This window comes from Myotis yumanensis, unplaced genomic scaffold (assembly GCF_028538775.1).
Source record: "Myotis yumanensis isolate MYYU_CA2020_CCGP unplaced genomic scaffold, mMyoYum1.0.hap1 SCAF_15, whole genome shotgun sequence".
Lineage (NCBI taxonomy): Eukaryota > Metazoa > Chordata > Mammalia > Chiroptera > Vespertilionidae > Myotis > Myotis yumanensis.
The window spans coordinates 11,065,727-11,092,335 of record NW_027223766.1 but is presented as its reverse complement, the minus strand read 5'-3'; the positions used below and the strand labels follow the sequence as shown (position 1 = coordinate 11,092,335).

General features: G+C 40.7%; 1 protein-coding gene across 5 annotated transcripts; it reads right to left on the bottom strand.

Annotated features, from left to right (window-relative positions):
• Nucleotides 1-228: 228 nt before the first annotated feature.
• On the bottom strand, nucleotides 229-25,515 carry ZHX1 (zinc fingers and homeoboxes 1). 5 transcript variants are annotated; one of them, XM_070392657.1, is made up of 4 exons: nucleotides 25,225-25,515; nucleotides 16,903-17,016; nucleotides 5,874-8,831; nucleotides 229-1,941 (listed from the first exon to the last, which is right to left on the bottom strand). In XM_070392657.1, exon 3 carries the CDS (start codon nucleotides 8,604-8,606, stop codon nucleotides 5,877-5,879), a length of 2,730 nt encoding a protein of 909 aa, XP_070248758.1. In that variant the 5' UTR covers nucleotides 8,607-8,831; nucleotides 16,903-17,016; nucleotides 25,225-25,515; the 3' UTR covers nucleotides 229-1,941; nucleotides 5,874-5,876. The 5 variants fall into 5 exon arrangements, with proteins under 5 accessions (XP_070248758.1, XP_070248757.1, XP_070248756.1 ...); XM_070392656.1 differs by lacking the exon at nucleotides 25,225-25,515 and adding an exon at nucleotides 25,138-25,224; XM_070392655.1 differs by lacking the exon at nucleotides 25,225-25,515 and adding an exon at nucleotides 22,290-23,508.
• Between the last annotated feature and the right edge of the window lie 1,094 nt (nucleotides 25,516-26,609).

The window sequence follows — 26,609 nt, the reverse complement described above, 5'->3', positions numbered from 1 at the left end:
ATAAATATACTTAAAATCTAGCAAACATCAGAGCAGAATTAAGGGCCAAGTCTAAAAAAGAGACAGGAAAGAACATTTCAATAGTTTTAACAGCTATACAAAGTTACATATTGTAAGGGAAATATAATGTAAATATATTCAATGGCTTTATACTTGTCTAATACTTGACATTTCAAATTTTGAAAATACGAAAATTATTACCAAGCAAAACTCAGACCACATTAGCAATGGTTTAAAAAAGGGAGCAATTTAATTATTATAATACAGAGCTTTAAGAAGTTTTTTAATGTGTAAAAGAAAGAACAGTTTAGTGCATTAAATTGTTACAGTCTTTACATTGCTTCTTTTAAAAAAGTTAACAGTAGTATGAAAAAGCCACCCACAAAGCCAGCTGTCTGAGAGAAGAAATCAGCTAAATGGCAGCATTTTGGAATTACTAATAAAGCTATAGTTAAAAAATGAAAAGTTTATAAAAATGAAAGCAGCATGCATATTCAAGGCTTTTTCATAACATTTTCATTAGATGACAAACATTTAGGTAAAAACATGAGATTAATATTTATTATCCATTAAATTAGATTAAACTGGCCAAGCCCACTACATCTGGTCATTCAGAAAAAACAAACAAAAAACCCCAACATTTTAAAACACAAAGCTAATTGAGCCCTGCCAGAGTGGCTTAGTTGGTTGAACATTGTCCTGTGCACCGAAAGGTTGCTGGTTCCATTCCTGGTCAGGGCATATGCCCTACAGAAGGCAACCAATTCTTTCTCTCTCTCTCTCTCTCTCTCTCTCTCTCTCTCTCTCTCTCTCTCTCCATGTCCTCAGGTGAGGAATAAAAGAAAATGAAAATAAATAAAATAAAATACAAAGCTAATTGAACTGAACATTTCTTCCATGAAAAAGCACATTTTGAAAAATGGTCCCCTAGTCACAAAAGAAAGGGTCCTTCTCAACATGAATGAACAGCACCGGTTTTTACAAGGTTTATAAGTTAGTAGGAACTTTCAGTCTCCTGAAAAGCTGACTTTTAATTCATTATGATCAGTTAAGAATTTTTTCTCTATTCACTGAAGTTATTACACAAAGTAGAATTTCACTGAAAGGTAATTCTTGAAAATTCTGATCTGACACCTGTACAAACGTTTGATTTCCATATGATTGGCATAGCATTTATTTCAGAGTTTCACCCCATCCAAATTCTAATGCCAGTTTCTTTTCCTTCTTCAGTGTTGATTATCTTCAGTTTAATAAAAAGCAAATTCAGCTTCGAATGAAAACAAGTAACAGAAGCATTACAAGTAGTAATAGTGGTAGCCATGAAAGATCTAATCATTAAGGGCCAATAATACCACAAACTCTTATTGTGCCAACGTGTGTCAAAAGGCTGTATTCTCACTTACATTGAAAATGAATAAGCCCATGCATAACTTTTAATCTTCGTGCAGGGCCTGATAAACAAGACAAAAATAAATCAGGTTTTTCTTTCCTGTTTCCAACAATTTTTACTCTGGGAAATGTTTGGTCACTCAAAGTATAAGCTTAATAACATATCAGAGAATACAGACAATAAGGTCCATCTCACCAGATATACAGTATTACACTAGACAAAATATGAGGACAAGCTCTAGTGGTCATTAAACCCCCTCTGAAAGTCCAAGAATCAGAATGTCTCCATCTTATCAGAATAAAAATGTATTAAAATTTGAATTTTTACAAGTTGTTTTTTAATGTGTTCTATTTACATTGCAGAACTTTCACCAGCTGCAGTAGTTTAACTTTGGCACAACATTAAGTTCCATTTCTTTTGGGTACTGGATCCTATTTTTTGAGAATGTGTATGCTCCCAAAGGGTTTCAGTGTCATTAAAGATTGAGCCCATTCACAGTAAATCAGACAGCTTGAGTTGAAGAATTGATTCTCCTCCAACGTTTTAGGCAACTATAAAAAAACACACACAATAAAAAACTAAAAACTTAAAGAAAACCATACTTTAATGTTTACCTCTTTTAGAAACAAAAATGATAGAAATTAGCCATGAAAACACATCCTCTGTAATCACTCAGTAATACTGAGATCACTTCCAAATATATCTTACATAGTGCACTAGATTTTGTGTGCAATTCCTATGTATGTGTTCTGCATATACTAGATTTGCTTTAAAGACATTTTCACCTATATATAATAATTTTTACCTATATTGCATACACCTATATGAAATAATTTATTTAAAATTATTAGTAAGAAGTATATATTTCATTGTCAGTGTCTGTAATAAACTATGAAATCTAAACTTTTGTATTTTTCTTTCTTTTTTTAACTCTTGTATTTTTTTTTCTATTTATATACATCAAGTCCTCAAATAACTTTGATTGGTTCAACACCATTTTGTTATAACATGATGAGATGCTGCAGGTACTTAATTCTTGCTTATATCCATCAGCCTGTGGTAAAATTGGTTTCTTTATACATCGCTTCGCTTAAAGTCACAGACCTGTTGACAACATTAAGTGAGGACTTACTGTACAAGGCCAGCTTGTGCAAAAGACACACATATACAGTAATCCTCCTTATCCATGGTTTCGCTTTCTGCAGCTTCAGTTACTTGTGGTCCACCACAGTCCAGAAATATTAAATGAAAAATTCCAGAAATAAACAATTCATAAGTTTTAAATTGCATGCTGTTCTGAGCAGTATGATGAAATCTCACATCATCTCCCTCCATCCTGCCCAGGACATGAATTATCCCTCTGTCCAGCAGATCTATTCCGTATATACTACCTGCCCATTTGCCACTTAGTAGTCCTCTGGGTTATCTGATCAGTTAAGAAAGAGAGCAAGAAAGAGAGAGAGCGCAAGAGAGAGAGAGAGAGACCACATTCACATAACTTTTATTATAGTACTAGAGGCCCGGTGCACAAATTCATGCACCAGTGGGGTCCCTTGGACTGGCCTGCGGGATCGGGCTGAAACCGGCTCTCTGACATCCTCCAAGGGGTCCCGGATTGCAAGAGGATGCAGGCCAGGCCGAGGGACCCCACTGGTGCACTATTGGGGTCGGGGAGGGACACGGGAGGTTGGCCAGCCAGGGAGGGACCGCGGGAGGGCTCTGTCCAGCCTGTCTCACTCAGTCCTCATCGGCCAGACCCCAGCAGCAAGCTAACCTACCAGTTAGAGTGTCTGCCCCCCAGGTGGTCAGTGCACATCATAGTGACTGGTTGACCAGTTGACTGACTCCTGGTGGTCAGCGCACATCATAGTGAGTGGTTGAGCAGCCTTAGCATATCATTAGCATATTACGCTTTGATTGGTTGGACGGCTGACCAGCTGACCGGACACTTAGCATATTAGGCTTTTATTATATAGGATATTATAATTGTTCTATTTTATTAGTTATTATTGTTAATCTCTTACTGTGCCTAATTTATAAATTGGACTTTATCATAGGTACGTACATATAGGAAAAAACATAGTTTATAAGGGGCTTGGTACTACCTGCAGTTTCAGGCATCCACTGGGGGTCTTGGAACATATCCCAGAAGGGATATGTTCTCACTCTGTATCTCACTCTTTGCAATAACTATTTTGGAAAGGTTTTGGTTCCTTTTTTTTTCGTAAGTTGAACTATATTTAAATGAAAAAGTAACTATTGAGAGGAAACTTAAGGTGAATCCTTTTGTAGGATAAAAACTTAACTTGTTAAGCCAATAATTTGTTGATTAATGTCTTTATAATTTTAGACTTTTGCATATTTTAAGAGCAAGGCAAGTATGTATGTACCACAAAAATACACATAAAACATGTATGACACAATTTTGAAAACTGTGGCTTTGTGTGAATTTTTTAATCATAGTACCTATTTAAGTATTAATATAAGAATTATCCACACAAACTTAAAGTAAGGTCAAACTAAATTACATAAAAGTTCACATTAGTTTTAGAAGACTGCAATTCCCCAAAAAATCACTGCAGAGGTTACTACAACAACAGTTCATTGCGGCAAAAATTTTGTTGTTTTAATCTTGGCTGAGTGCACATTCTTGTGTCTAGCAATAAATAAATAAAAAAAAGCCTGATAAAAATATTTTATGCATCTGGGTCAGAAGAAAGCCTGTCCTGAAGAGTTCCGACATTAGGAAATGGAGGACTGCCTCAGGATAAAGCTGTACAAAACTATTTAACTTCTTGTAACCTACAATACAGTTTGTTCTATAACCTGAGTGAGATTTATTCAAAAGTAGGTGCATTTTTAGTGTCATCTTTTTCTCTGCCTGAAAAAAAAATGTTCATGAAAAGAAAACTTGGAAAAGGATTGCTAAACAGTAAGAATAGTATCTGGGACATAGCTCTCTATAAGCAGTTGTTATAACAAAACAAATAAAACCATGAAGGAAGACCTGGGGGAATGAAGGAGATACTGTGCAGAAAAAGAGAGGATAAAAGTAGAGGCTGGGATAGGGATGCAAAAAGTTAAGGAAATACATAAATATGCTCATATGATCATAAGAGTCTATGCCTTGTTTCCTCCCTTACAGTCTGACAACACTGCAGTAATTTCAGATAACAAGATGCTTTTGGACTACTGATAGACATATACAAACATTTCATGACAACTGCATTGTTTTTTGAAAAGTATAGTTTTATCCTGGAACGCTCAAAAACTGAGAGTAAAGAATAGAACAATGCTACTGAATTCCAAAAGTAGTAAGAATTGAAGTCCTAACTCAAACCAGATATGTGATTTGCTACTACAGTGACGTTTTAATTAATCCAACCTATAAAAGAATGAAGATTTAAGGAATATGCCAAACCTTTACATTTAAAGCATATTTACTTGCACTTTTATGACTACAGAGAGGTATTTTTTACTAAATACAGCATTTTTGCTGGTAGCAGGTTTGTTTTATATCAAAGAATGAAAAGACATTTTAGGCAATTGAGTTAATTTAATATCAAATTTGTTGTTTACCTTTTGATCTCTAAAACAGAAATAATTTATATTACAGTTTTTAAAAACAGATGCCACCCAAGTAAACATGGAACTTATATATGGCCTAAAATAGACCTTTGGCTTTTAATAGAAAAAATATTGAGTTATTTTTAATACATAAAGCATTTTAAACTTTAGTTAAAAATCTAATAGTTTGCCCTAGCTGGTTTGGCTCACTGGATGGAGCGTCGGACTGCGGACTGAATGGTTCCGGGTTCGATTCCGGTCAAGGGCATGTACCTTGGTTGCAGGCACATCCCCAGTGGGGAGTGTGCAGGAGGCAGCTGATCGATGCTTCTCTCTCATCGATGTTTCTAACTCTCTATCCCTCTCCCTTCCTCTCTGTAAAAAATCAATAAAATATATTTAAAAAAAAATCTAATAGTTTGGGGGGTAATACAATGAAAGAAAAAGATACCATTTTCACCTAGTTTCCTGAAACTGAGCAATCCTCACCCCTGTGGCAAGTCTTTCCTTCAGTATACTTTCCCCCTTCTTTTTAGTTTTTGTTTTTTAATTCTTTCCTTAAATAGGCAAAAAATGAAGCTTTAGTGAAGGAGGGTTACCAAAACTACATTTTAGTTATCTTTAGTATTTGTGAATTCCCTCAGACCCACCAGTCTCCCTTCTTAGAAAACGGGTAACTTTCCCTTAAAACAAAGTAAAAAACATTAAACTCTACATATTAAACAGAACAATCATAATCATCAGACTATACATGCTAATCATATATTTCTTGGCTATACTTGTAGTACCTAGTTCTCTTATTAGGTAAAAGAAAAACTATTTAAGAAAAAAACTATCAAAAGTGGAGATGACAGATACCAGGTGGATGTTCTAAATGTGTGTGGTTGATAAATATATGCTTGGATTAAAAACTTACATTTCAGTCATCTGATTTAGAGAGCTTCCGCTTCACATGTTGTGGGGGTTCCCAGGTGTCACTATCATCTGTTTCTTCTTCATCCTCTTCCTGATCATCAATAACTTCATCTTCCTCCTCATTTTCCTCAAATAACTCTATACCTAACTCTGATCTTCTCTGTCTTTCGGCAAACCACTCTCTGACCTGCTCATAGCCCATGTGTGATTTGTTAACAAGTTCGTCCAGGTCTTGCTCATTAAGAAATTTGTGCTTCAGGTAATAATCCTTAAGTATTGCAGTTCCAGTTTTAAATTTTATGAGTGACGCCCCCCTGTCCCAGTTGTTCATTCTCTTGCCTCCTCTAGGCCGCCCGCGCGGCCTTCCTCTTCCCCTTCCTTTGGGTCTCCCTCTCCCCCTTCTCCTAAGGGAAGTCAGACCATTCATACCACTTGAATTGGAGCTTTGATAGTAGTAGTACCATTTTAAGTTTCCATTTTTCCAAGCATAACGGGTGTCCCCAAACCAACTAACTATGTCTGGTCTAGCAAGCCCGCTTTCTTTGGCCAACTTGTCATACTCTTCTGGTGACGGCCACTGGGTTCGGACAAATGCGCTTTTGAGCATGTGCAATTGCTCAGGTGTTTTTTTACATATCTTGCCTGCACTCCCTGCCTTAGGTGCACCAGATTCATCTCCAGGAGAAGTTTCTCCCGCTTCTTCTTTGGAACTACCTGCATTAGTTTCATCTACTTCCATTTTCTCTTCCTTTAAAGCTTTTGATTTCTTCTTCTCTGTAAACCAAGCATCAATTTCTCTCCTGGTCAGTTTGGTTTGCGCTCTTAACCTATTTAATTCTTCATCTGTCAGTACGGAGTTGCTGAGAAAACTGGCCTGAAGGGCCTGGAGCTGCTCTGCTGTCTTCTCTTTAAACTTTTGGGGAGTAAAGTCGGGGAAAGGATTCCAGGATTGTTTATGCTGTGAAGTAACAGCAGTTGGGGATTCCGTGGTTTCATCACTGGAGTCTATAATAATGGGAGTGGAGGAATCGTTGTTGAGATGTAAGCACTGATTACTCTTTGAATTTCTCTGGTTGTACCTCGTGTCACTAAACCATTTTTTAATCTCTCCTTTTGTCAAGCCTGTGATTTTCATAAGTCTGCTAATTTCTGAGTCATGAGGAAACTGATTTTTAAGGTAGCTGACTTTTAATTCTGCCAGTTGCTCTTTAGTCTTTTTTGCCCGAATGCCAAATGAATCGGGGTTTGCCAGTGCAGTTTCGTGTTTGACAGGCTGAGAAGTTGGGACTGCTGTTGGGACTGCTGTTGGGACTGCTGCTGGGACTGCTGCTGGGATTGCTGCTGGGACTGCTGCTGCTGCTGCTGCTGCGGCTGCTGCGGCTGCTGCGGTGGCGGCGGCTACTGCTGCTGGTTTTGTTTCTGCAGGAGGCTGAGCAGCAGGGGCCTGACTTTTCTGTACACTGCTTTGATTTGGCACCCCTGCCACTGTCAAGGCTATCGGTGCTGTTACCGGCAAGGTGTTTGTTCCAGCGACTTGTGTAAGAACCAGGCCTGGCTGACCAACTATTTGGCATGTCTGTAAAATGGATGGTAAGCCATTACTCCCTGTGGAAATGTGTGTTGGAATAACAGTTATGGTCTGAGGTACAGTGTGTACTGTTCCATTGAATTGCTTTCTTCTTGCCTCCTCTACTTCCTCAGGAGTCCAGCTCACACCATGTTTTAGACGTTGGGCTGAAAACCATATCTTGATCTGTTCCTCTGTATATTTTGCTTGAGCGGAAAGAACAGTAATTTCTGACATGGTTGGATAAGGGAATTTTTTGTAGGTGCTAAGCAAAAGGGGGTTGTTATCCAATGCAACATTATAGGTAGGAATGCTACTAACAGGAATTAAGACTTTGGGAATCAAATTGGAATTCTGCTGAGCTGACACAGCGGTTATCACCTGTGCTAGTCCAGGAAGAACTGCTGCCGGGGTGACTACCGTGCTGGCAGCATTTGGGTGTGTTCTGTTGACAATGGAAGTACTGGTATTAGAGTCAGAAGCTGAAGAACTAGGACTTTCCACACTTTCTTCATGGTCTGGTTTGATCTCCTTCTCTTTCTCTTCAGGAACATCCTCAACTGAGTTATGATGAACTGTAATACGCTTGTTCTCCACTTTATTTTTCATCATTTTCATGATGGGAGTTTTACTGATAGGAATTCCTGAAGAAGAAACGTCTGTAGATTCAGCGGGCTCTGAGTTCTCCTCTTTAACAAAACTACCATCAAAAGTCAGATCGTTTATAGTTTGTTCAAAGATTGTCTGGTTATTTCGTTTCACCATAGTCAACCTAAAATTCTCTTCTCCTGGGTGGTGCCTCAGATTATGCTCAGAAAGTGCATCATACCTTTTGGTGAGAAAATTACATTCGACACAAACGTAGGAGGAATTTAGCACTATGTTGGGATGTTCTGAATCCACATGAAAAGTAAACATATTTAGGTCTGGAGTTTGAAAAGTACAATATTTACATTCATAACCACCTTCAACTTTTTTATTTTGCTGATTGTCAGAATCCACAGATTCATGAACTTCTTCCTCACTCGACATGCTCTCTGCTCTGCTGTTTTCTACAGGCGTGAGTACAGGAGGCCCTTCATCCAAATCTGATATCAACTCGAGGTCTGGATCCTGTTCACTGGCAAGGACCATGCAGGGTGTTGTTGATTTTCGCCTGCTTGCCATTCTGATGTTATGGGGGAAATCTCAGTGGTGATTAAAAAGCACTGAGGCTTAAAACTATTCAGTATTCTTCATTTGAAAACAATGGCTTTTGGTTCTTCAGGTCCGTTTTTATGCTCAACAAGTCTCATTAGCAGCTTTTTCATGGTGCAATCAAGTAAAGAATTTATTGTTGGCAGATAAAATATTGTTGAACTGCTGAAATTTTTGAAGCACAACTCCAATCACCTACATTAAAATAAATTTAAAAATGTTTTTAATGAGTGATTATGATCTTTTAAACAAATTACAGTTATATTTCACTTATATGAAGTTGTTGGATAGCTCAGTTATAAAGATCTAAAATGAGATCAAAACCAGGAAAAAAAAGTCCTCTAAGGATTAAAATAGATGTCTCCAAACCAACTCACTGAAGGTCATGTACTATATTCATGGGTCAGCCCACAGGCTTATTTGGATTTTTTAGCTAGCTATATATTGGAAGGGATGTTGGGGAACAAATTTGCTTTGCCAAGAGTATTACCAATGTGAAATGATAATCTGTTAACAAGGAAGAAGCTTTAAAACTATAAAAAGCAGTCACAGATACTCAGAGACTATGGCAATTAAGTGTATAAGAAATTCAATCCATCAGTTATGCCTGGTCCTACCGGTCTTTCTCATCATCCCAAAAGCATGCCCAAGTATGGCAAAGAAGCAAAGATACAATATGTATGATCAAAGTTTTAGAAACACTATTCTTAATCATTTCCCACAGTGCTACTAGAATCTATAAAACACATCTAATCATATCAGTCTTCTGACTTAAAATTTATGAAAGAATAAAGTCCAAACTCCTGAAGCCACATAGAGCTCCCTTCACAACCTGGCCCCTCCTTCAATCTCCTGACTCCGATTTCTATATGCTTTAAGCCCAGCAGAAATGATTGCTGTGCCAGGGACCCTCCATGCAGGCCGACCCTTATACCAGAGCACATGTTTGTGCACTTGGTGGGATGATCTCTCTGTTTGCCTTATAGTTCACCCTCCTCCCTGGTTTATTTTCTAGTCTAGTATTGACTATGTTGTAGTAGAGAAATATTACATTTCTGTCCCACAACATAGTCCTCATTATAGATGTGTGTGTCATTATTTCTTCTTTTTTTAAGTGATAGCTTTATCCTATATAATAAAAGGGTAACACGCAAATTGACCAAATGGCGAAACGACCAGTCGTTATGATGAGCACTGACCACCAGGGGCAGACACTCAACACAGGAGTTTCCCCCTGGTGGTCAGTGCACTCCCACAGGGGGAGCACTGCTCAGCCAGAAGCCCCAAGGGCTCCCTGACTGTGAGAGGGCGCAGGCCAGACTGAGGGACCCCCCTCCCCACCCCTGAGTGCATGAATGTCGTGCACCGGACCTCTAGTTGAGATATAACAAAGCCCCTGAAACTCTGGATGAAACCAATGAACTTTATATCTTTAACCTAAAGTTTTCCTGAGGTGTCTTGGCAATCTCATTCATTTCTATATCCTCTTTGCATGTAAGAAGCCAAGAAGTGGGGACTCACTAAATGTTTATTAACTGATTAAGAATGAATAGGAAAACAGTCCTACAAAACTCCACATGCCGTGAGGGCATCACCAGAGAGAACAGTACCTGAAATTCATAAGAATGATCTTAAATCATCAAGAAAAAGTGTATTATATTCATACAAATACATTTAAATGTTTCAAAATTTTGATGCTGAATCAGTTAAAGTTGATGGGCTATAAGAAATATAAAATGAGTAAGGGGTCTTATTCTCTACCACAAATTGGAACTATTCATTTACTAGCATGATCCATGTCCTAGCTGAACTGAGGAGAAAAAGTTTACTTCAAAAATTATAAAGCAAAACCAGTTCTCTATGAGGAGATACATTGACTCAGGAAAGGGAGAAACATTTTTAGGAAACAAGAGCTGTCCAAAGAGAGAATGCCCTGCCTTTGAAGGTGGTAAGAACCTCCTCACTGAGATTATTCAAATACACACTACAAATCCTTTGATGGATCTAAGCAGCAGATGGAAAGTTGTACTAAATGCCCCTTGTTCCCTGAGTTCCAATTATTACAATTAGTAATAATTATAGTGACAATAATCCAATTCTCTATTCGCAAAGGTGTCATTCTTTCTTTTTCTATAAAATTTCTTTGATTTCTAAGGGAATATAAAGAAATCTGAAATTGCAAACTATTTCTTACCTAAATGATATAAACTAAGCTAATGCCATCTTCCCTATTCAATTCAATAGGGACACCACTATTTTGTTCCAAGTGTTAACATAACTGTTTTGATTTTTTTTTTTTTTTTGTCATTAAAAACAGGGAATACCAGCCGTAACCAGTTTGGCTCAGTGGATAGAGCATCGGCCTGCGGACTGAAAAGTCCCAGGTTCGATTCTGGTCAAGGGCATGTACCTTGGCTGTGGGCACATTCCCAGTGGGGAGTGTGCAGGAGGCAGCTGATCGATGTTTCTCTCTCATCGATGTTTCTAACTCTCTATCTCTCTCCCTTCCTCTCTGTAAAAAATCAATAAAATATATTTTAAGAAGAACAAACAAACAAACAAAACAGGGAATTCCTGCCCTAGCCTATTTGGCTTAATGGATAGAGTGTCAGCCTGCGAACTGAAGGGTCCCAGGTTCGATTCTGGTCAAGGGCACATGCCTGGGTTGTGGGCTGGAACCCCAGTGGGTAGTGTGTAGGAGGCAGCTGATCAGTGATTCTCTCTCATCATTGATGTTTCTATCTCTCTCTCCCTCTCCCTTCCTCACTGAAATCAATAAAAATATTTTTTTAAAAATAAATAAAAACAGGGAATTCCTCAAATAGCTTCAAGTAAGTGGAGGAGTACAAATAAGCAGTACCTACATGTTTGCCAGTGAAGGAGAACAGATTAAGGACCGGGGAGTAAGCAATTCTGTGACTGCTATTCTCCTAGATTCATAGGTTATATTAATTGGGTCTACTAATACCAAAAAGTCAAAGATATACATAGGATAAGGGGTTAATATCCAAAATTTATAAAGAACGCATACAATTCAACACCAATTCAACAAATTCATTCAACAACTATTTGTTGAATGTCAACCATGTGCCAGGCACTGTATTAGGGACTAGAGATACTATAGTGACCAAGACAAATAGTCTCTGGTCTGCCAGGTACTAGCAGTTGAGCAAGGAAAAGAGTCAGTAAATAAGTAGAGGCACTATCCCTCCAGGGAGCACACCCATGACATTCCCTTCCACCTCTCCAACCCCTCCCCGACCCCCGGCAAGTATCCCCTAAACTCTGAGGGACCCCATGAGACTTGCAACCAGGGGAGCAATGGGCAGTGGCAGCTCATCCTGGGTTAACCCCCTGAACCTATCTCCACGGCCCATTTTTCCCCTTTTCTCTGACTTCCCAGGGAGCCAAAGCAGCCCAGCCCAGGCTCTCCTGTTGCTCCTTCTTATGCCCTTCCTTGTTTCACTGCCCTAAGTATGTTTTTGCTGTGGTTAATAAGTTCTTGCTGGTTTTTCTACCAAAAAACACACAATAATAGTAACTAGAATAACTATTATCAATGCAACGAGAGAGGAAGTATCAGGAACTATATGAGCACATTGTAGGAGGTTTCCAGAAAAGACACAGAGAAGGCTGCCCTGGAAAAAATAAGAATAGAAATATCTACTTCAGAGGCTAATCAAAATAAAATGCTTCATACACTCTGATACACAGTAGGTAACTAATCAATGCTATTTTCCAGTCCCTGAAAAATTCTTTTGGGAGATGAAGAAATACTATTTATTTAGTACTATTCTCTTTCCCTTCCTCTCTCTCTTTCTCTCTCAAGGAACTTAATCAGCTGACAAGCCACACAAATGGAATGAAAAAGCAGAGAAGGGGTGAAAATACAGAATAAGCAATTCTATGGTATGATTCCAATTCATCTCCTTTGTCATTAAAGTGCAGTAGGGTGGGGACAGGGAAATTGCCATACAGAAATCACTGTTAGCTGACAGACATCCTATCCTCTATTTGAAGGTTAACTGGAAACAGAACGCGAAATCAATTTGGGGAACCTTGCACTATTTACCTGTTAAAGGGGGTTAGAGTTCAGTTGCACAACTGAATAGTGAAGTGGCTTTGCAATTAAAACACAATTAAAGTGAAGTCTGCCAATAAAGAAAAAGTTACGTGCTAAAAGCATCCAGCATCGTAAATATAATTATGTTTGAAAACTATTTTCAGTTAACCTTTCAGTAGAGAAATATGTGAAAAAATAATTGATCAATCGTTACACTACTATTAAAAATGATAATCAAGCCCTAGCTGGTTTGGCTCAGTGTATAGAGTGTGGGCCTAGGTACTGAAGGGTCCTGGGTTCGATTCCAGCCAAGGGCACATGCCCGGGTTGTGGGCTCGATCCCCAGTAGGAGGTGTGCAGGAGGCAGCCAATCAATGATTCTCTCTCATCATTGATGTGTCTATCTCTCTCTCTCTCTCCTTTCCTCTCTGAAATCAATAAAAATATATTTTAAAAAATGATAATCAAAAGAGTAGTTAAGAAATATAAAAAATTATCCATTTACATGTGGACAAAGACTAGAGAATATAAAAAAATAAAATTTTCATGAAACAGGTAAAATTTGTGTATGGTATTTACAAGTTTTCTTTAATAATGTTATAACATTGCTTTAGTATAAAATATAACAAACAATGGTTTTAAGGCCTTAAAATTGCAAATAAATTAAAGTACTTCTGTGGTCATTTCTGTATAGCATTCAGGTGTATTCCAGACATTTTTTGGAGCTCCTGCCCCAGGTCTGGAAGTCAGACTGGTTCTAAGAACCCCCAAGAGCACCCACAATCTCCAGGGTTTAGATCTGGGCCAAGCCAATTTCCATGGTCCTAGCTGCATCCTGACTCTTTTCCTGAGGGTAAACTGCTACTTAATCAATTCATGATCCTAAACTCGTCAAAATTATCACATCAAAGTTTCTCTCCAGAAAAGCATTTAATGAAAGCAAAATTTGTTTCATCTCAGTATAAACATTTTGGACAATTCTAATAGCAATTCTTCTTACATGGTCAGAAAGAATGTCTGTTTAGCTCTCCCCAGGGCCCAGCACAGTGCCTATCAAGGCCCCAATAAAATTTGCTGAAAAAACCACACCTTTAAAACATATCTGTATTGTATATTACAACATACATTTCACTTCACTAAACACTCATTTACAGAGGAGCTATAACTGGAGAGCATTATGCTAAGTGAAATAAGCCAGTCAGAGAAAGATAAATACCTCATGATTTCACTCATTTGTGGAATATAGAGAACAACATAGACTGATGAACAGGGACAGATCCAAAGACAGAGATACAGCGATCAGACTATCAATCCCCAGAGGGAAAGTAGGAGAGGGAGGGGGCAAGGGGAAGAGATCAACCAAAGGACTTGTATGCATGCATATAAGCCAAACCAATGGACATGGACAACAGGGGGATGAGAGCATAAGTGGGGGGGGGGGTGGGGGGGGGGGAGGATGGGGATTTAATGGGGGGTATGAGGACACATTTGTAATACCTTAACTAATAAAGAGTTTAAAAAATATATTAAATTTCCTGATTTTAAAAAAAAACACACAAAAAAACAACAACTGTGCTTGCTTTATGTAGATTACTTTCAATGGTAAAATCCTTACTAATAAGATTACCAATCATTAAAGTATTAAAACATTCTTGATTATCAAACATCCTATGTAATAAAATAGCACACTGAATATTCAACAAATATTTATCAACATCCATAATTCTGTTGTAACAAATCAGTTTTATGCATGAACAGTGTATATCTAAATATGTGGTCTATGTAAGACTGAAACAAGGGAGATAAATTCATTCAAAGCATTAGTCTTTACAAGAAAGCAAATGCAAATTTGAACTTGGAATCATTATTTCTGTTCCAAGAGAAAACTATACTTTAATGGTGTTACATTTTTAAAGAGTTTAAAATACAAGTTGTCAATGGTATGCACTATAAAAAGTGAGTGGATTGCTTCAAATTTTATACTTAGTACTAAAAAAAAAAAAAGTCCAACGTTGTTTATAATTAAGCAGAGTCATAGCTACACTGAATTTTCCAAGCTTCTATTTTTTGGCTGTCTTATACTTCAAATTAAATGATTAACAGATAGCAGTTTATTGGCCTAGTTAGCCACAAAACCATGTTATTTTGGTAAAGTTTTATGTGAATAAAAACAAACTTTGTTTTTATACCAATTCTGGGTCAAATAAGAACATTTAGAAGGTAACTATAATTTTTAAGGATCATGTTAGTTTTGACCTAGTACCAACTAAATAAAATTGTTCTTAGGGTGGCTAAAGTACACAAACTGAGAATCCTTTGGACTAAATATTCATACATACAGTGAAAAATTTTTGAACTCTGTATTTTACTTAGTTTCACTTCTCCCTCTTTGAGTCAGAGTTCTGTTTAGCCAGCTGAAAATACTTATTTTTACATGTTTGTATTCAAACCAGAAGTCAGAAATCCATCAAAATCACAAAACGCCTGAAATAATACTAGGAACAAAGAGTAATGGGATCAAATTAAAAAAAAGGATATCTACCATGTTAAAAAAAAAGTCTAAGAGGATATTTTTTAATAAAAAACAAACAAAAAATAGTTTAGCCTTTACACACTTTAGGCATTTTTTAAAGCGAAAATGTAACAATATTCAGGAACAGCAATTATTTTTTAAAATTAAATGAGAAATTTGACAACCCAAATTTGTACCCACACAAATGTTTTTTAAAATTTCTGTAACCTAGAATTATTAAGTAAATTTCCAAAGTGGTCTCAAGACAATCAAAATTTAAGTATTAAGATCAATATAGACAGGAATGAATATGACAAAAATGAAAGCATCTAAGAAATTATGGCCAAAGATAATCTAATTTCAGAAGATCCCTTTGTTAATGCTAATTAAGGCTTAAAGGTTTAGTAACTCTATCCTCTTTCCTGTTTTTTTCCACCTGAGAAAGCTGACCTTAATACTGCTAACGATTAAAGGAAGAATCCAAGCTGGACAGATTTCTCTGGCAAGCTCTGCCCCCAGATTTGAGGAGTGAAATGTCTTTTTGAAAGGTCTCCAGGACACTAACATCCTGGCTTGCTGCCTTCTCCTGGGATGTCAGTAGGTATGTAACATATTGAGAGTGATATAGAAACTAGAACTATAATGAAATCTCCTATCTTTATTACTTAAGTTTGTATGATCCAAAAGTAATTTTCTGCTGAAATAGCTTTCCCCTTCTTTTCTCAAGGAGGTGTGTTAAGTCTTTCAAAGCCAGTCTAACACACAGTCTAACACAAGAATGCTATTCTTGATTCCAAGTGAGATTATCATCAAGAGGCTGAAAAACCATTCATCTGTTACCTCTCCCCTGGATAAAATATAGTAGTTGTTACCTATTTCCCTCAGGATATAATCATTCAATTTTTAAAAATATTTTGAAATATAATAGAAATTAGATTGGTAATGTCAACTTGTAAGAACTCAATTTTTAAAATTAAAAGCTAACCACCATATTAATGGTTATGTAAGCTTTCTTAGTACTTTCAGGAATCATCTAAAATAACAATTGAACTAAAGTATAAATATTTCAAACAATATACTATGTAATCTAATGCTTCTTATAAAAGCAATATATATAAGGTAAATAAAATATACATGTAATTATGTAAAAATCTATTTGAATATTTAAATAAGGGTATGTTTAACCTATATTATTTAATCTTTAATATCCTAATTTTATCATTATAAGTTAACTATTATTACTAGACTATATATTGAAAATATATTTTCAGGAGTTGTTCATGAAGCATTTTTCTGGATATAGGCAAAAAAACAGTAACATTTCTGGATCAATTTCCCCACACGAAATGTCTCTGCCCGCATAACCTTCATTTGTCTTGTTACCACTGTTACCATAGCACCTGAGATAGTGCCTGAAACAAAGGATTTCAGCAAATAACAATTAAAAATCAATTATAAATATAGCACATAGATGTATTATGACGTATGATGCTGTTTCCATTAAAATTGAAGCAGCCAATCTTCCTATATTTTTCAAGTTTGAACGTACATTTCTTACAAAAGTGTTAGGAATATATCTGTGTTCATTTAAAAAAAGCTTTTAAAACTTGAGCCAAAGAGATTGTCATGGGATCTAAAGGGAGCACATTCAGTACCTGAGTTTTACGTTATCAAAACATCGGAACACATACTTGCCATAGCTTCCTCAGCATTCTGTGCTCTGACACGGAAGGGTGTCCCTTCAAATTAGGTGTTTAGCTCAGGCCATCATTACCAACAGGTCCAAAGTACCTATCTGCCATCTCCTACAAAAAAAGTAATATCACTTTATCATTCTAGAGATGATGATGCAATCTTAGGAAATTTTAAAGTTTATGCCTTGGCTTTTTAAAAAATAAATGTAACTTTGAAGAAAAATAATTTCCTCATAGAAACTTTAAAAGAATTATCTAAATGCCAAATCCAATATTAGTAAGAAACACAAAAATTGAAAACTACACTTTAAAAAATTCTATATTATGTAAAACAACCAAGTCACTGTGATACTGTTTTCAATAAAAATGTTCAAAATGTGAATATATGCAGAATATAATAGGAAAGCTAAGATTAAGAAATTGGGAATTGTAAAAATTTACCACACAAAAGTTATGGGGGGGGGGTGTAAATTAAGATTAATGCCTGCTCATTAAAGCCGGTTTATTCTAGCAATGCTTGTTATGCTAAAAGGTTTAAAATTTGTTAAATGTTGAAACAGTATAAAATATTTTAAAAGCCCGGGCAATTATCAATTTTCCATTTCAAAAGTTATGAAAGACAAACTAAGAGTTGAAAAGAGGTATATGTTTCTATGTTTACACATAAACATAGATATTTGGCAAATATCTGCATCCTAATTTACTGTGTATGAAGTGGAATGAAGTGGGTTATTAATGCTGGCAATAAGCCAATTACTTAAATAAATCATTGGTACTCCTAAACATGTAGTATCTAGAATGACTGGCGTTTAACTATGTCATTTTTGCAAGAAAGCTACAGACCAAATGGCTTTTTAATCAATGCATTGTGAAACATTAAATTGTAAAAACACACTGGAAATCGTTCTCCCTTTTTTTTTTTTTTTTTTGTCAATCCTCACTAGAGGATATTTTCCCATTTATTTTTAGGAGTGGAAGCAAGGGGGAGAGACACACAGAGAGAAACATGGATATGAGAAAGGTACATTGATAGGTTGCCTCCCCCTTGGTCTGGACGAGGGCCGGGTATCCAGCCTGCAATTGAGGTATGGACCCTTCAGTCCACAGGCCCATGCTCCATCCACTGAGCCAAACCAGCCAGAGCGAAATCATTCTCTGAAAACTCAGATTTGTGTCCAAATGTGGTATATTACTCAGAGTTAAGCCAATCAAGAAAATTTAATAAAAGCTGTAATTGTTTCTGTTTATTAAATAACAGGAAATAATGCTTTTGAAGGGCTGAATCATTTTTGTTGTTTCTTTAAGCACTGAAGCTCTGTAACCATAGTGAATGAATATTTAGGAAGATGATTTCCCCCAAATGCCTTATCCTTTGATTCTTGCTATTATTATATACAAGTTTACAAAGAGCCCTGTTAAGTCAAGAAATAATGTAGTCTGGCAAGTGTGGCTCAGTGGTTGAGCGTCTATGACCTAGGAGGTCACGGTTCGATTCCTGGTCAGGGCACATGCCTGGTGGCAGGCTCAATCCCCAGTGGGGAGCATGCAGGAGGCAGATCAATGATTCTCTCTCACTGCTGTTTCTATCTCTCCTTCTCCCTTCTTCTCTGAAATCAATAAAAATATATATTTTAAAAAAGAAATAATGTAAACCCACTAATCCTTTAGTAAAATACTTCTAGGTAAAGTTGAAGCTTGGACTGAATAGTTACACTATTTTCATGAAAAGCAAAATAGCATTTTCCTGGTCAGTGCAGTGGAGCATCCTGTTCCCCCTGCAGCCTGGGATTCCAGTTTCTTCCCTGGTATCTCCTTGTCCCACCTCTCCTTAGCCATCCACTACAGGATGTCAACGAGAGGAGATAGGAAACAGCTGCCAAAGAGGGGAGGTTATTTTCTAAATGAATTATTAATGTTATAGGAAATTGGTGACCTATTTGAATCCACTCTTAAATCACACAGTAATTGCAAGATGTTTTACCGAATGGGAGTCTCTTGAGAAGAGCTGCCAAGACATGAGAAGGCACCAGGCAACTAGAGGAGCAACAAATGAGCTGCTCACTAGTTCTGGATGAAAAGCATACTTGCCTGATGTTATTTCAGTTCCTGAAACTGGGATTACTTTAGAACAATTCTCTCTAATACCCAGTATCTTCTAATAGTACCTATTTAATAGGGTTGCTTTGAGGACTGAAAGAAATAACACATGTAAAGTGTCTAGAATATTTCCTGGCACTAGTAAGTCCACAGTTATATTTTCTGACTTTTATTTAGGTATTAACTTTAATTTATAGCACAAAGGAAGTCTTTGTTTAAAATTTGTTAAATGTTGAAACAGTATAACATATTTTAAAAGCCCAGGCAATAATCAATTTTCCATTTCATACCTTTCAGCATATCAAGCAATGCTAGAATAAGCTGGCTTTAATAAGTAGACATTAATCAATCATAATTTACACCCCCCCACCCTGACATATCCATACTTTCTCTGACCTTCAAGAAGAATCATTTGTCTAAACACATTTTAAGGGGTATTTCATAGAACTAACAAGCCTCTGATATAAAAAAATATTATCATAATAATGAAGAGAAATTGTTCTCTTTTCACCATCCCTCACTCCCAAGTACGGTCCATGCCCAGAAAAATTTTAAAAAATGTCTTTTTGACAATATTAAAGGTAAAGGAAACACTTATATAGAAGAAAAACATAGTTATGAGTGAAATATTTAGAAACATCAGAATCTTTCTATCTCCTTTCATTCCTCTCAATAACCCAAAAAGGGAAAGATCTTTAGGAAGGGAAAAAGAGAATCAGAAATCCTGTGGGAAATATGAATCACTAAAATTGACTGACAAGTTATTTTATTTGAAATTCTGGCCGAAACCGGTTTGGCTCAGTGGATAGAGCATCGGCCTGCGGACTGAAGGGTCCCAGGTTTGATTCCGGTCAAGGGCATGTACCTGGGTTGCGGGCACATCCCCAGTAGGAGATGTGCAGGAGGCAGCTGATCGATGTTTCTCTCTCATCGATGTTTCTGACTCTCTATCTCTCTCACTTCCTCTCTGTAAAAAATCAATAAAATATATTTAAAAAAAAAAAGAAATTCTGAGTATGTATATGATATGTCTACCACATCAGTGTTTCAATTTTCTTAGATAAGCTTTGATGTTTTAAAAAAAATCTAAGTCTAGCCCTAGGTGGCTTGGCTCAGTGGATAGAGCATCGGCGTGCAGACCAAAGGGTCCCTGGTCCAATTCTAGTCAAGGACACGTACCTTGGTTGCAGGTTCCTTCCAGGTTTGTACAGGAGGCAACCAATCGATGTGTTTCTCTCACATTGATGTTCCTGTCTTTCCCTCTCTCTTTCATTCTCCCTAAAAGTCAATGGAAAAATATCCTTGGGCAAGTATTAACAACAAAAATAAATAAATAAAAATGTAAATCTAGCCCTGGCTGGTGTGGCTCAGTTGGTTGGACGTCGTCCCCCCATGCATGGAAAGGTTGCTGGTTGATTCCCCATCAGAGCACATGCCCAGGTTGTGAGCTCCATCCAATCTCGTAGAGGAGGCAGCGATTGATGTTTCACTCTTATATTGATGTTTCTCTTTCTCCCTCTCCCTTTGTTTCTCCCTAAAAATCAATTTAAAAAATCTAAATCTAAAAACTGAAAACAAAAATCTTGAATAAACTATGATTTGCTCAATTTTAACTCCCTTGAATAAATGTAATTCTTAAACTGCTCACATACAATTCATTATATTTGTTTAGACCAAAGGTGTATAAGACCATCCATATACTCTTAAAAACATTATGGAATACTGGTGACATAAACTACAAAGATTAAGTATTCTTTAAGACCAAAACATGGCAACTACCTAAAAATATTACATAATTACTTTAAAAATTAACTGTATAAAATACAGACCTCCAAATGTAAACTCAAATATATATCCTGATTAGTAATCAGCAGCTTCGGTCATGCAAGTCTGGCTAACTCATGACTACACTGTCAATATTCAAATAGAGTCTCTTTTTAAAAAATATATATATTTTATTGATTTTTTACAGAGAGGAAGGGAGAGGGATAGAGAGTTAGAAACATCGATGAGAGAGAAACATAGATCAGCTGCCTCCTGCACACTCCCCACTGGGGATGTGCCCGCAATCAAGGTACATGCCCTTGACCGAAATCGAACCTGGGACCTTTCAGTCCGCAGGCCAACCAACGCTCTATCCACTGAGCCAAACCGGTTAGGGCTAGAGTCTCTTTTTTTAAAAGTGTATTTTATTGATTTTACAGAGAGGAAAGGAGAGGAATAGAAAGTTAGAAACATCAATGAGAAACACTGATCAGCTGCCTCCTGCATGCCCCCTAAGGGGATTAAGCCTGCAACCGAGGTACATGCCCTTGACCAGAATCGATCCCGGGACCCTTCAGTCTGAAGGCCCATGTTCTATCCACTGAGCCAAACAGGTCAGGGCTCAAATAGAGTCTTTTGAGCCCAAATCCACAATGCTACAATGTACATTAAAAGGTTATTTCCTCAGCCACATTTGCTATCATTTTAATAGTTTACAGGTACTTCTATTTAAGAATAAAGCTATAATTTAAAGCAAGCATGTCAAACTCAAAGGCTAACACGGGCCAAATAAACAAGGCTTAAGTTTATGTGGGCCACAAAAAAACAAAAGCTTCAATTTTCATAGAAATGTAGTTTTATTTCGATAGAGACATGCTGAATAAATACAAAGGGCTGAAATAAATGAGTACTTGTTAACATAAATAGAACATTTTAATAAAAATTAATATTTTTCTTGAACATTAACTTATTATACACTGAATAGCTGCACAAATTAATAAGCGTAACGCAAATAAGCCTAAATATTTCTCTGAAAGTGAAATATTTCCTGTTGTACACACCAAACAAGTCAGTACAAGACTAATAACGTGGCAATCGGCTGCTAAAATATTTGCTGCTAGTATTAGTGGAGATAAATTGTGTGCCTGCGCGTAAGGCGCGTAAGGGAAATGAATGCAACACAATTATAGTCATCAGTCATTAGCGAATGTTTTAGTTTGTTATTAATAATTATGTTTAACAGGATATTGTAAAAATTAAGTTACAAAATTTTTATTAAAACGTATCTTACATACCATTATATTGGCTGGTCCACAAAAATATTTGTTGTGGGCTGCATACGGCCCACGGACCATGAGTTTGACATGCTTGATTTAAAGCAAAGTAGTCCCAAAATATCACATTATTGTGCCCAACCAACATTACACGAAAAAAAAAGTATAATACATCATAACATCACCTTTTAGTCTTAATGTGAAATTTAATATAAAAGGGAGAAAGTCTCCAAAATGAACCCACCTTACCTGTGCTATTAAGTTCATTAATAAAATAACTGCTGCTCGGCCAGCGTGGCTCAGTGGTTGAGCATCGGCCTACAAACCAGGAGGTCACAGTTTGATTCCCAGTCAGGGCACAAGCCTGGGTTGCAGGCTTGATCCCCAGTGTGGGATGTGCAGGAGGCAGCCGATTGATCAATGATTTTATCTCATCATCGATGTTTCTCTCTCTCTCCCTCTCCCTTCTTCTCTGACATTAATAAAAACATATTTTTTAAAAAACTGCAAAACTTTATTCACATTTATTTTTAGAAGAACTCAAAGTATCATCAAAGATGAAATAATTGGTGCATCATTTATGGACTGTCCTCCAAATTCATTGAAATAATTGCTATAAAGAAAATACACCTACTAATGAGCGTTCACGGTGCAGCACACTTATACTTTCCGCCTTAGCATATTTCCAAACCATCTGGCATCAGTGCCACTCTGGTTCACCAGCCTAATCTGTTCAGAATTGAATATAAAACTAGAGTTACATGCACTTTGGGGAAACCAAAGAACAGCACACATGTATAAAAATTTTCCAAATGTGCAGCTCTAAACGAGTTTATACTTGAAATGGGTTTCTAAAAACATTTCCATTGAATACGTTCAAGCTCTTTTAAAAATAGACTGGCTCAAGAAATCTGTATGGATCATAGCTGTCATCAGTTATCCAGGTTTTTCTTTTCTTTCTCATTTTCATCCTGTTCACTAAATAGAGCATTTGAAGAGGTTCTTTTACATGACTCATTGATACATGAAATGCTATTATTTCTATATTGAAAGGACCCCAAAATCTTACACTTTATTTTGCATAAAATTAGCCTGCTTAGCCCTAAAATGCTTGGAGTGACAAGAGAAACACTGAGAGGGGAAAATATTCATGAAAGCCCTTTTTCTTTTACACCCTGCACCACTTTATTGTCCTTGGCAACACTCACAGTTCTTTTGCTTAAAAATTGAGTCCAAATTGCTACTTTAAGAAATAAAACCTATGTCTAAACTAGAGTCAGTATCTCTGTTAGAACCAACTCTCACTCATCTTCACTGTTGGCATAAAAACAAACGACTTTTCCAGGACAATTTCTCAGAAGCCAAGAGAATTCACGTAGCTCCGTAGAACACAAGTTAAAGCTTCAGACAAAGACGGAGCCGCAGGGACCGACACGGCCGACCCCGAGGCGCATTTCTGCGGGGCCCACGCACGCACCCTTCCCGCCCACCGCCCGTTCCGGGGAGCAGCGCCCTCCCGCACCGGAGCCTCCGCGCCCCAAACCTGTGATCCCCTCCCGCTCCTCCTCCCCCCAGGACACTGCCGCCGCCTTTCAGGTCCATGACATCCCCGCCCCGGCACGTTCCGATGTCCGTACCAGTCACAGCCTCTCCTTCCACCCCCCCGCCCCCAGCCCCCAGCGAGCAGAGAGTAGCCTCTTCTCGTGGTTTTCTTTCTGTCTTCTGTGTTTCTGGGGGCGGGTTATTTATTTTGCTTTTTCTTCCTTTGGGCTCATGGCTTCCTTTGGGGCTGGCGTGAGATGTCAGGACGGCGCGGTGGAATTCCCGCCCGGCGCCCTCCCCCCTGCGCTCCTCCCCCTCCCGCCCCTCTGCGCCCCAAGGCCGACCCCGCAGCCTCGCCGGAGCCTGACCCCCCACCAGCCCGCGGGCACCGGCGCCTGCCCCGCGCCGGGCTCTGTCCTCGCGGCTCCCACCGTGAGGGGCGGTGGGAAAGGCGCCGCTGAGACAAAGAATCTCAAACCTCTGGACCAAGAACTTCGGTGGCTGGACAGCGGGACCGGGGTCCCCGCGGCCCGTCCGTCCGGCCCGCAGCCCCGCTCTGTCTCCCAGCCCCGCCTCCCCCGCGAGGATGGGGAGACCGCCCCCCTCAGGCTGGGAGTCCCCGGCCGCCCCCAGGCTCCCCGAGGGGGGCCGACACCGTCTCCGTTCTCGGCCATTAACTTCGCCCTCAGCTCAGGGCTTCTTCCAAACGTCACCTAGTCCTTCAGAACTGAACTCCGGGTCCCGCCCCGAAGTGGGGGCCCGGCCTCCCCCGGAGTGGGGTACGGCCTCCCCTGGAATGGGGGCCCGGCCTCCCCTGGAGTGGGGCCCGGCCTCCCCGGGAGGGGGGTACAGCCTCCCCTGGAGTGGGGCCCGGCCTCCCCGGGAGGGGGGTACAGCCTCCCCTGGAGTGGGGCCCGGCCTCCCCGGGAGGGGGGTACAGCCTCCCCTGGAGTGGGGCCCGGCCTCCCCGGGAGGGGGGTACAGCCTCCCCTGGAGTGGGGTACGGCCTCCCCGACTTGCGTCCTGGGGCCCCGACCCCGTGCCGGTGCACTCAGCTCCAGCAAGAGGCTCTCCTGACCTGAGGGAGGCCGAGCCCCGACCTCCCGGGGACTCCCCGTAGTCCTGGCCCCCACCCCTGCGGCGACCGCCCCCCGGAAGACCCGGCCTCCGCGGCCCCTCCACAGCCCCAAGTTGCTCAGCCCTCCCGGGCGGGGAGCTGAGGTTCCTCGGGGAGCCCACCCCCTCGTCCCCCGCCACAGAGACCCCGGAGGCGCGAACGAGGCGCAGGGTCGGTCCCCCGCGGCGATGCCCGGCCCCGGCAGGCCCGGTCCCTCCCCCTGGGTGCCCAGCGCCGGGTCCCCCCGCCGCCCGCCACCCGCCGCCGCCGCGCGCGCCCGGTCCCCGGGGTCTCTGCCCTGGGGCCGCCGCCTCCGTCCCGTCCGCTCGCCGTCCGCCTTCCCGGCCCGCGCGCCGGGTACGGGATCCGCGCGGCCCGATCCCGCCCTCAGCCCCGGGGAGCCCGGCCCGCCCGCCCCGGAACCGGCAGCGCCGCTACCTGCGGGGGCCGCCGCGCCTCTCAGCGCCCCGCCGCCGCCATCTTGCATTTCCAAGCGGCCGCACTTTTCAGGGAGTCAACTCTGACCTGTGAACCCTACCCCCGGAACCGCTCGGCGGGCTCTCACGGGGCCTCGGAGCTCGGCAGGCCCCGCGGGGCGTGGGGGGCCCGCGGTGTGGGGCGGAAGGCAGCTCGGCGAGGCGCTCGCCCCGGCGGCCGGCTGTGGCGGGAGGGGAGGGCGGAGGGGGAGAGCCGGCCGAGGCGGGGCCCGCCCGCACGCGCGCCCTCGGCGCCCTGGCCCCGCTCCGCTGCCGGCTCTCGGCTCCTGGACCCGCTGCACCCCGGGGGTTCCACCGGCCTCTACGCCCAAGACGGACTGTAGGAGCCGCCCCGCCCCTCTGTCAACAGGAGCCCCGCCCCCGCCCGCGGAAGCTCCGCCCCGCCCGCAGAAGCTCCGCCTCCCCAGGTCTCGAAGTGGCCCCGCCCCCGGCCGGCTGTCGCTCCGCCCTCTACCGCAGAAACCTGGCCTTCACTGACAGCCCCGCCTCTTGTCAGTTTCGGCCACGCCCCCTGAGCGCTTGGCCTTCCTACTGTCATCGCCGGATCGTGAGAAATACTCACGACAAGCCCCTTTCCCGGCGGCAGTTCTGTCCCAGCCCCGCCCCCGTAGGAGGAAGCCCCGCCCTCTGTCAATAGAAGCCCCGCCTTCCCGAGGCCGGTCTCTAATCCAGCCGAAGCCTCACCACTGGTCAACCAACGCCCTGCCTCTTCTTGCCTCCAGGGTCCCTGCTTCCACTGGCCACAGCGCTGCCCGCAAACACCAGAAGTTTAGGTCACCCTCACTTCGAACCGCCCTGCGAGACGGAGGCATCCTCTGCCCCCCGAAAGCCCTTCCTTCCCCCCTCCGGAGTCACTCTCCAGGAGGGCTTTCTCTGCAGGCTGTGGTCCTCAAATCTGGACAGCTCCAAGGTGGGCCAGTCCCTCAGAGGGGGGGCCCAGCCGGGGGCCCAGGCTTCTGGGGAAACCAGGCAGCGTCCCCACACCTCCCCACTCACTTCCCCTCCACCCCCGCTTCATGTTTTAAATGAAGAGAAATTCAAACCAAAGCAGAGAGAAACGACTCACGCTCCAAGCTACTCTGCACAGGTTCACGGGCCTGGACGTGCGAGAGCTCTTCGGTGCCTTGGCGTTCATCCCCCGCCCCCAGCCCAGCCACGGACCTCTGGTCTGCGCTCTGACAGCAGTGCTCCGAGGAGCCCCACCAATCCTAAGATAGGCAGTAGCTTCAAGGGAAAGCCTGATGGTTGGAATCAATGGACACCAGCTTCTGTTTATTTGTATGTTTCATCTTAGAATCCTAGAACTTGTGGAAGCATAAGCAAGCGAATGATCTTATAAACAGAGGTACTCAGTCTGCCATACTCAACACCTGTATTTACAACAAAAATTTAACATCATTTTACTCTCCTGGG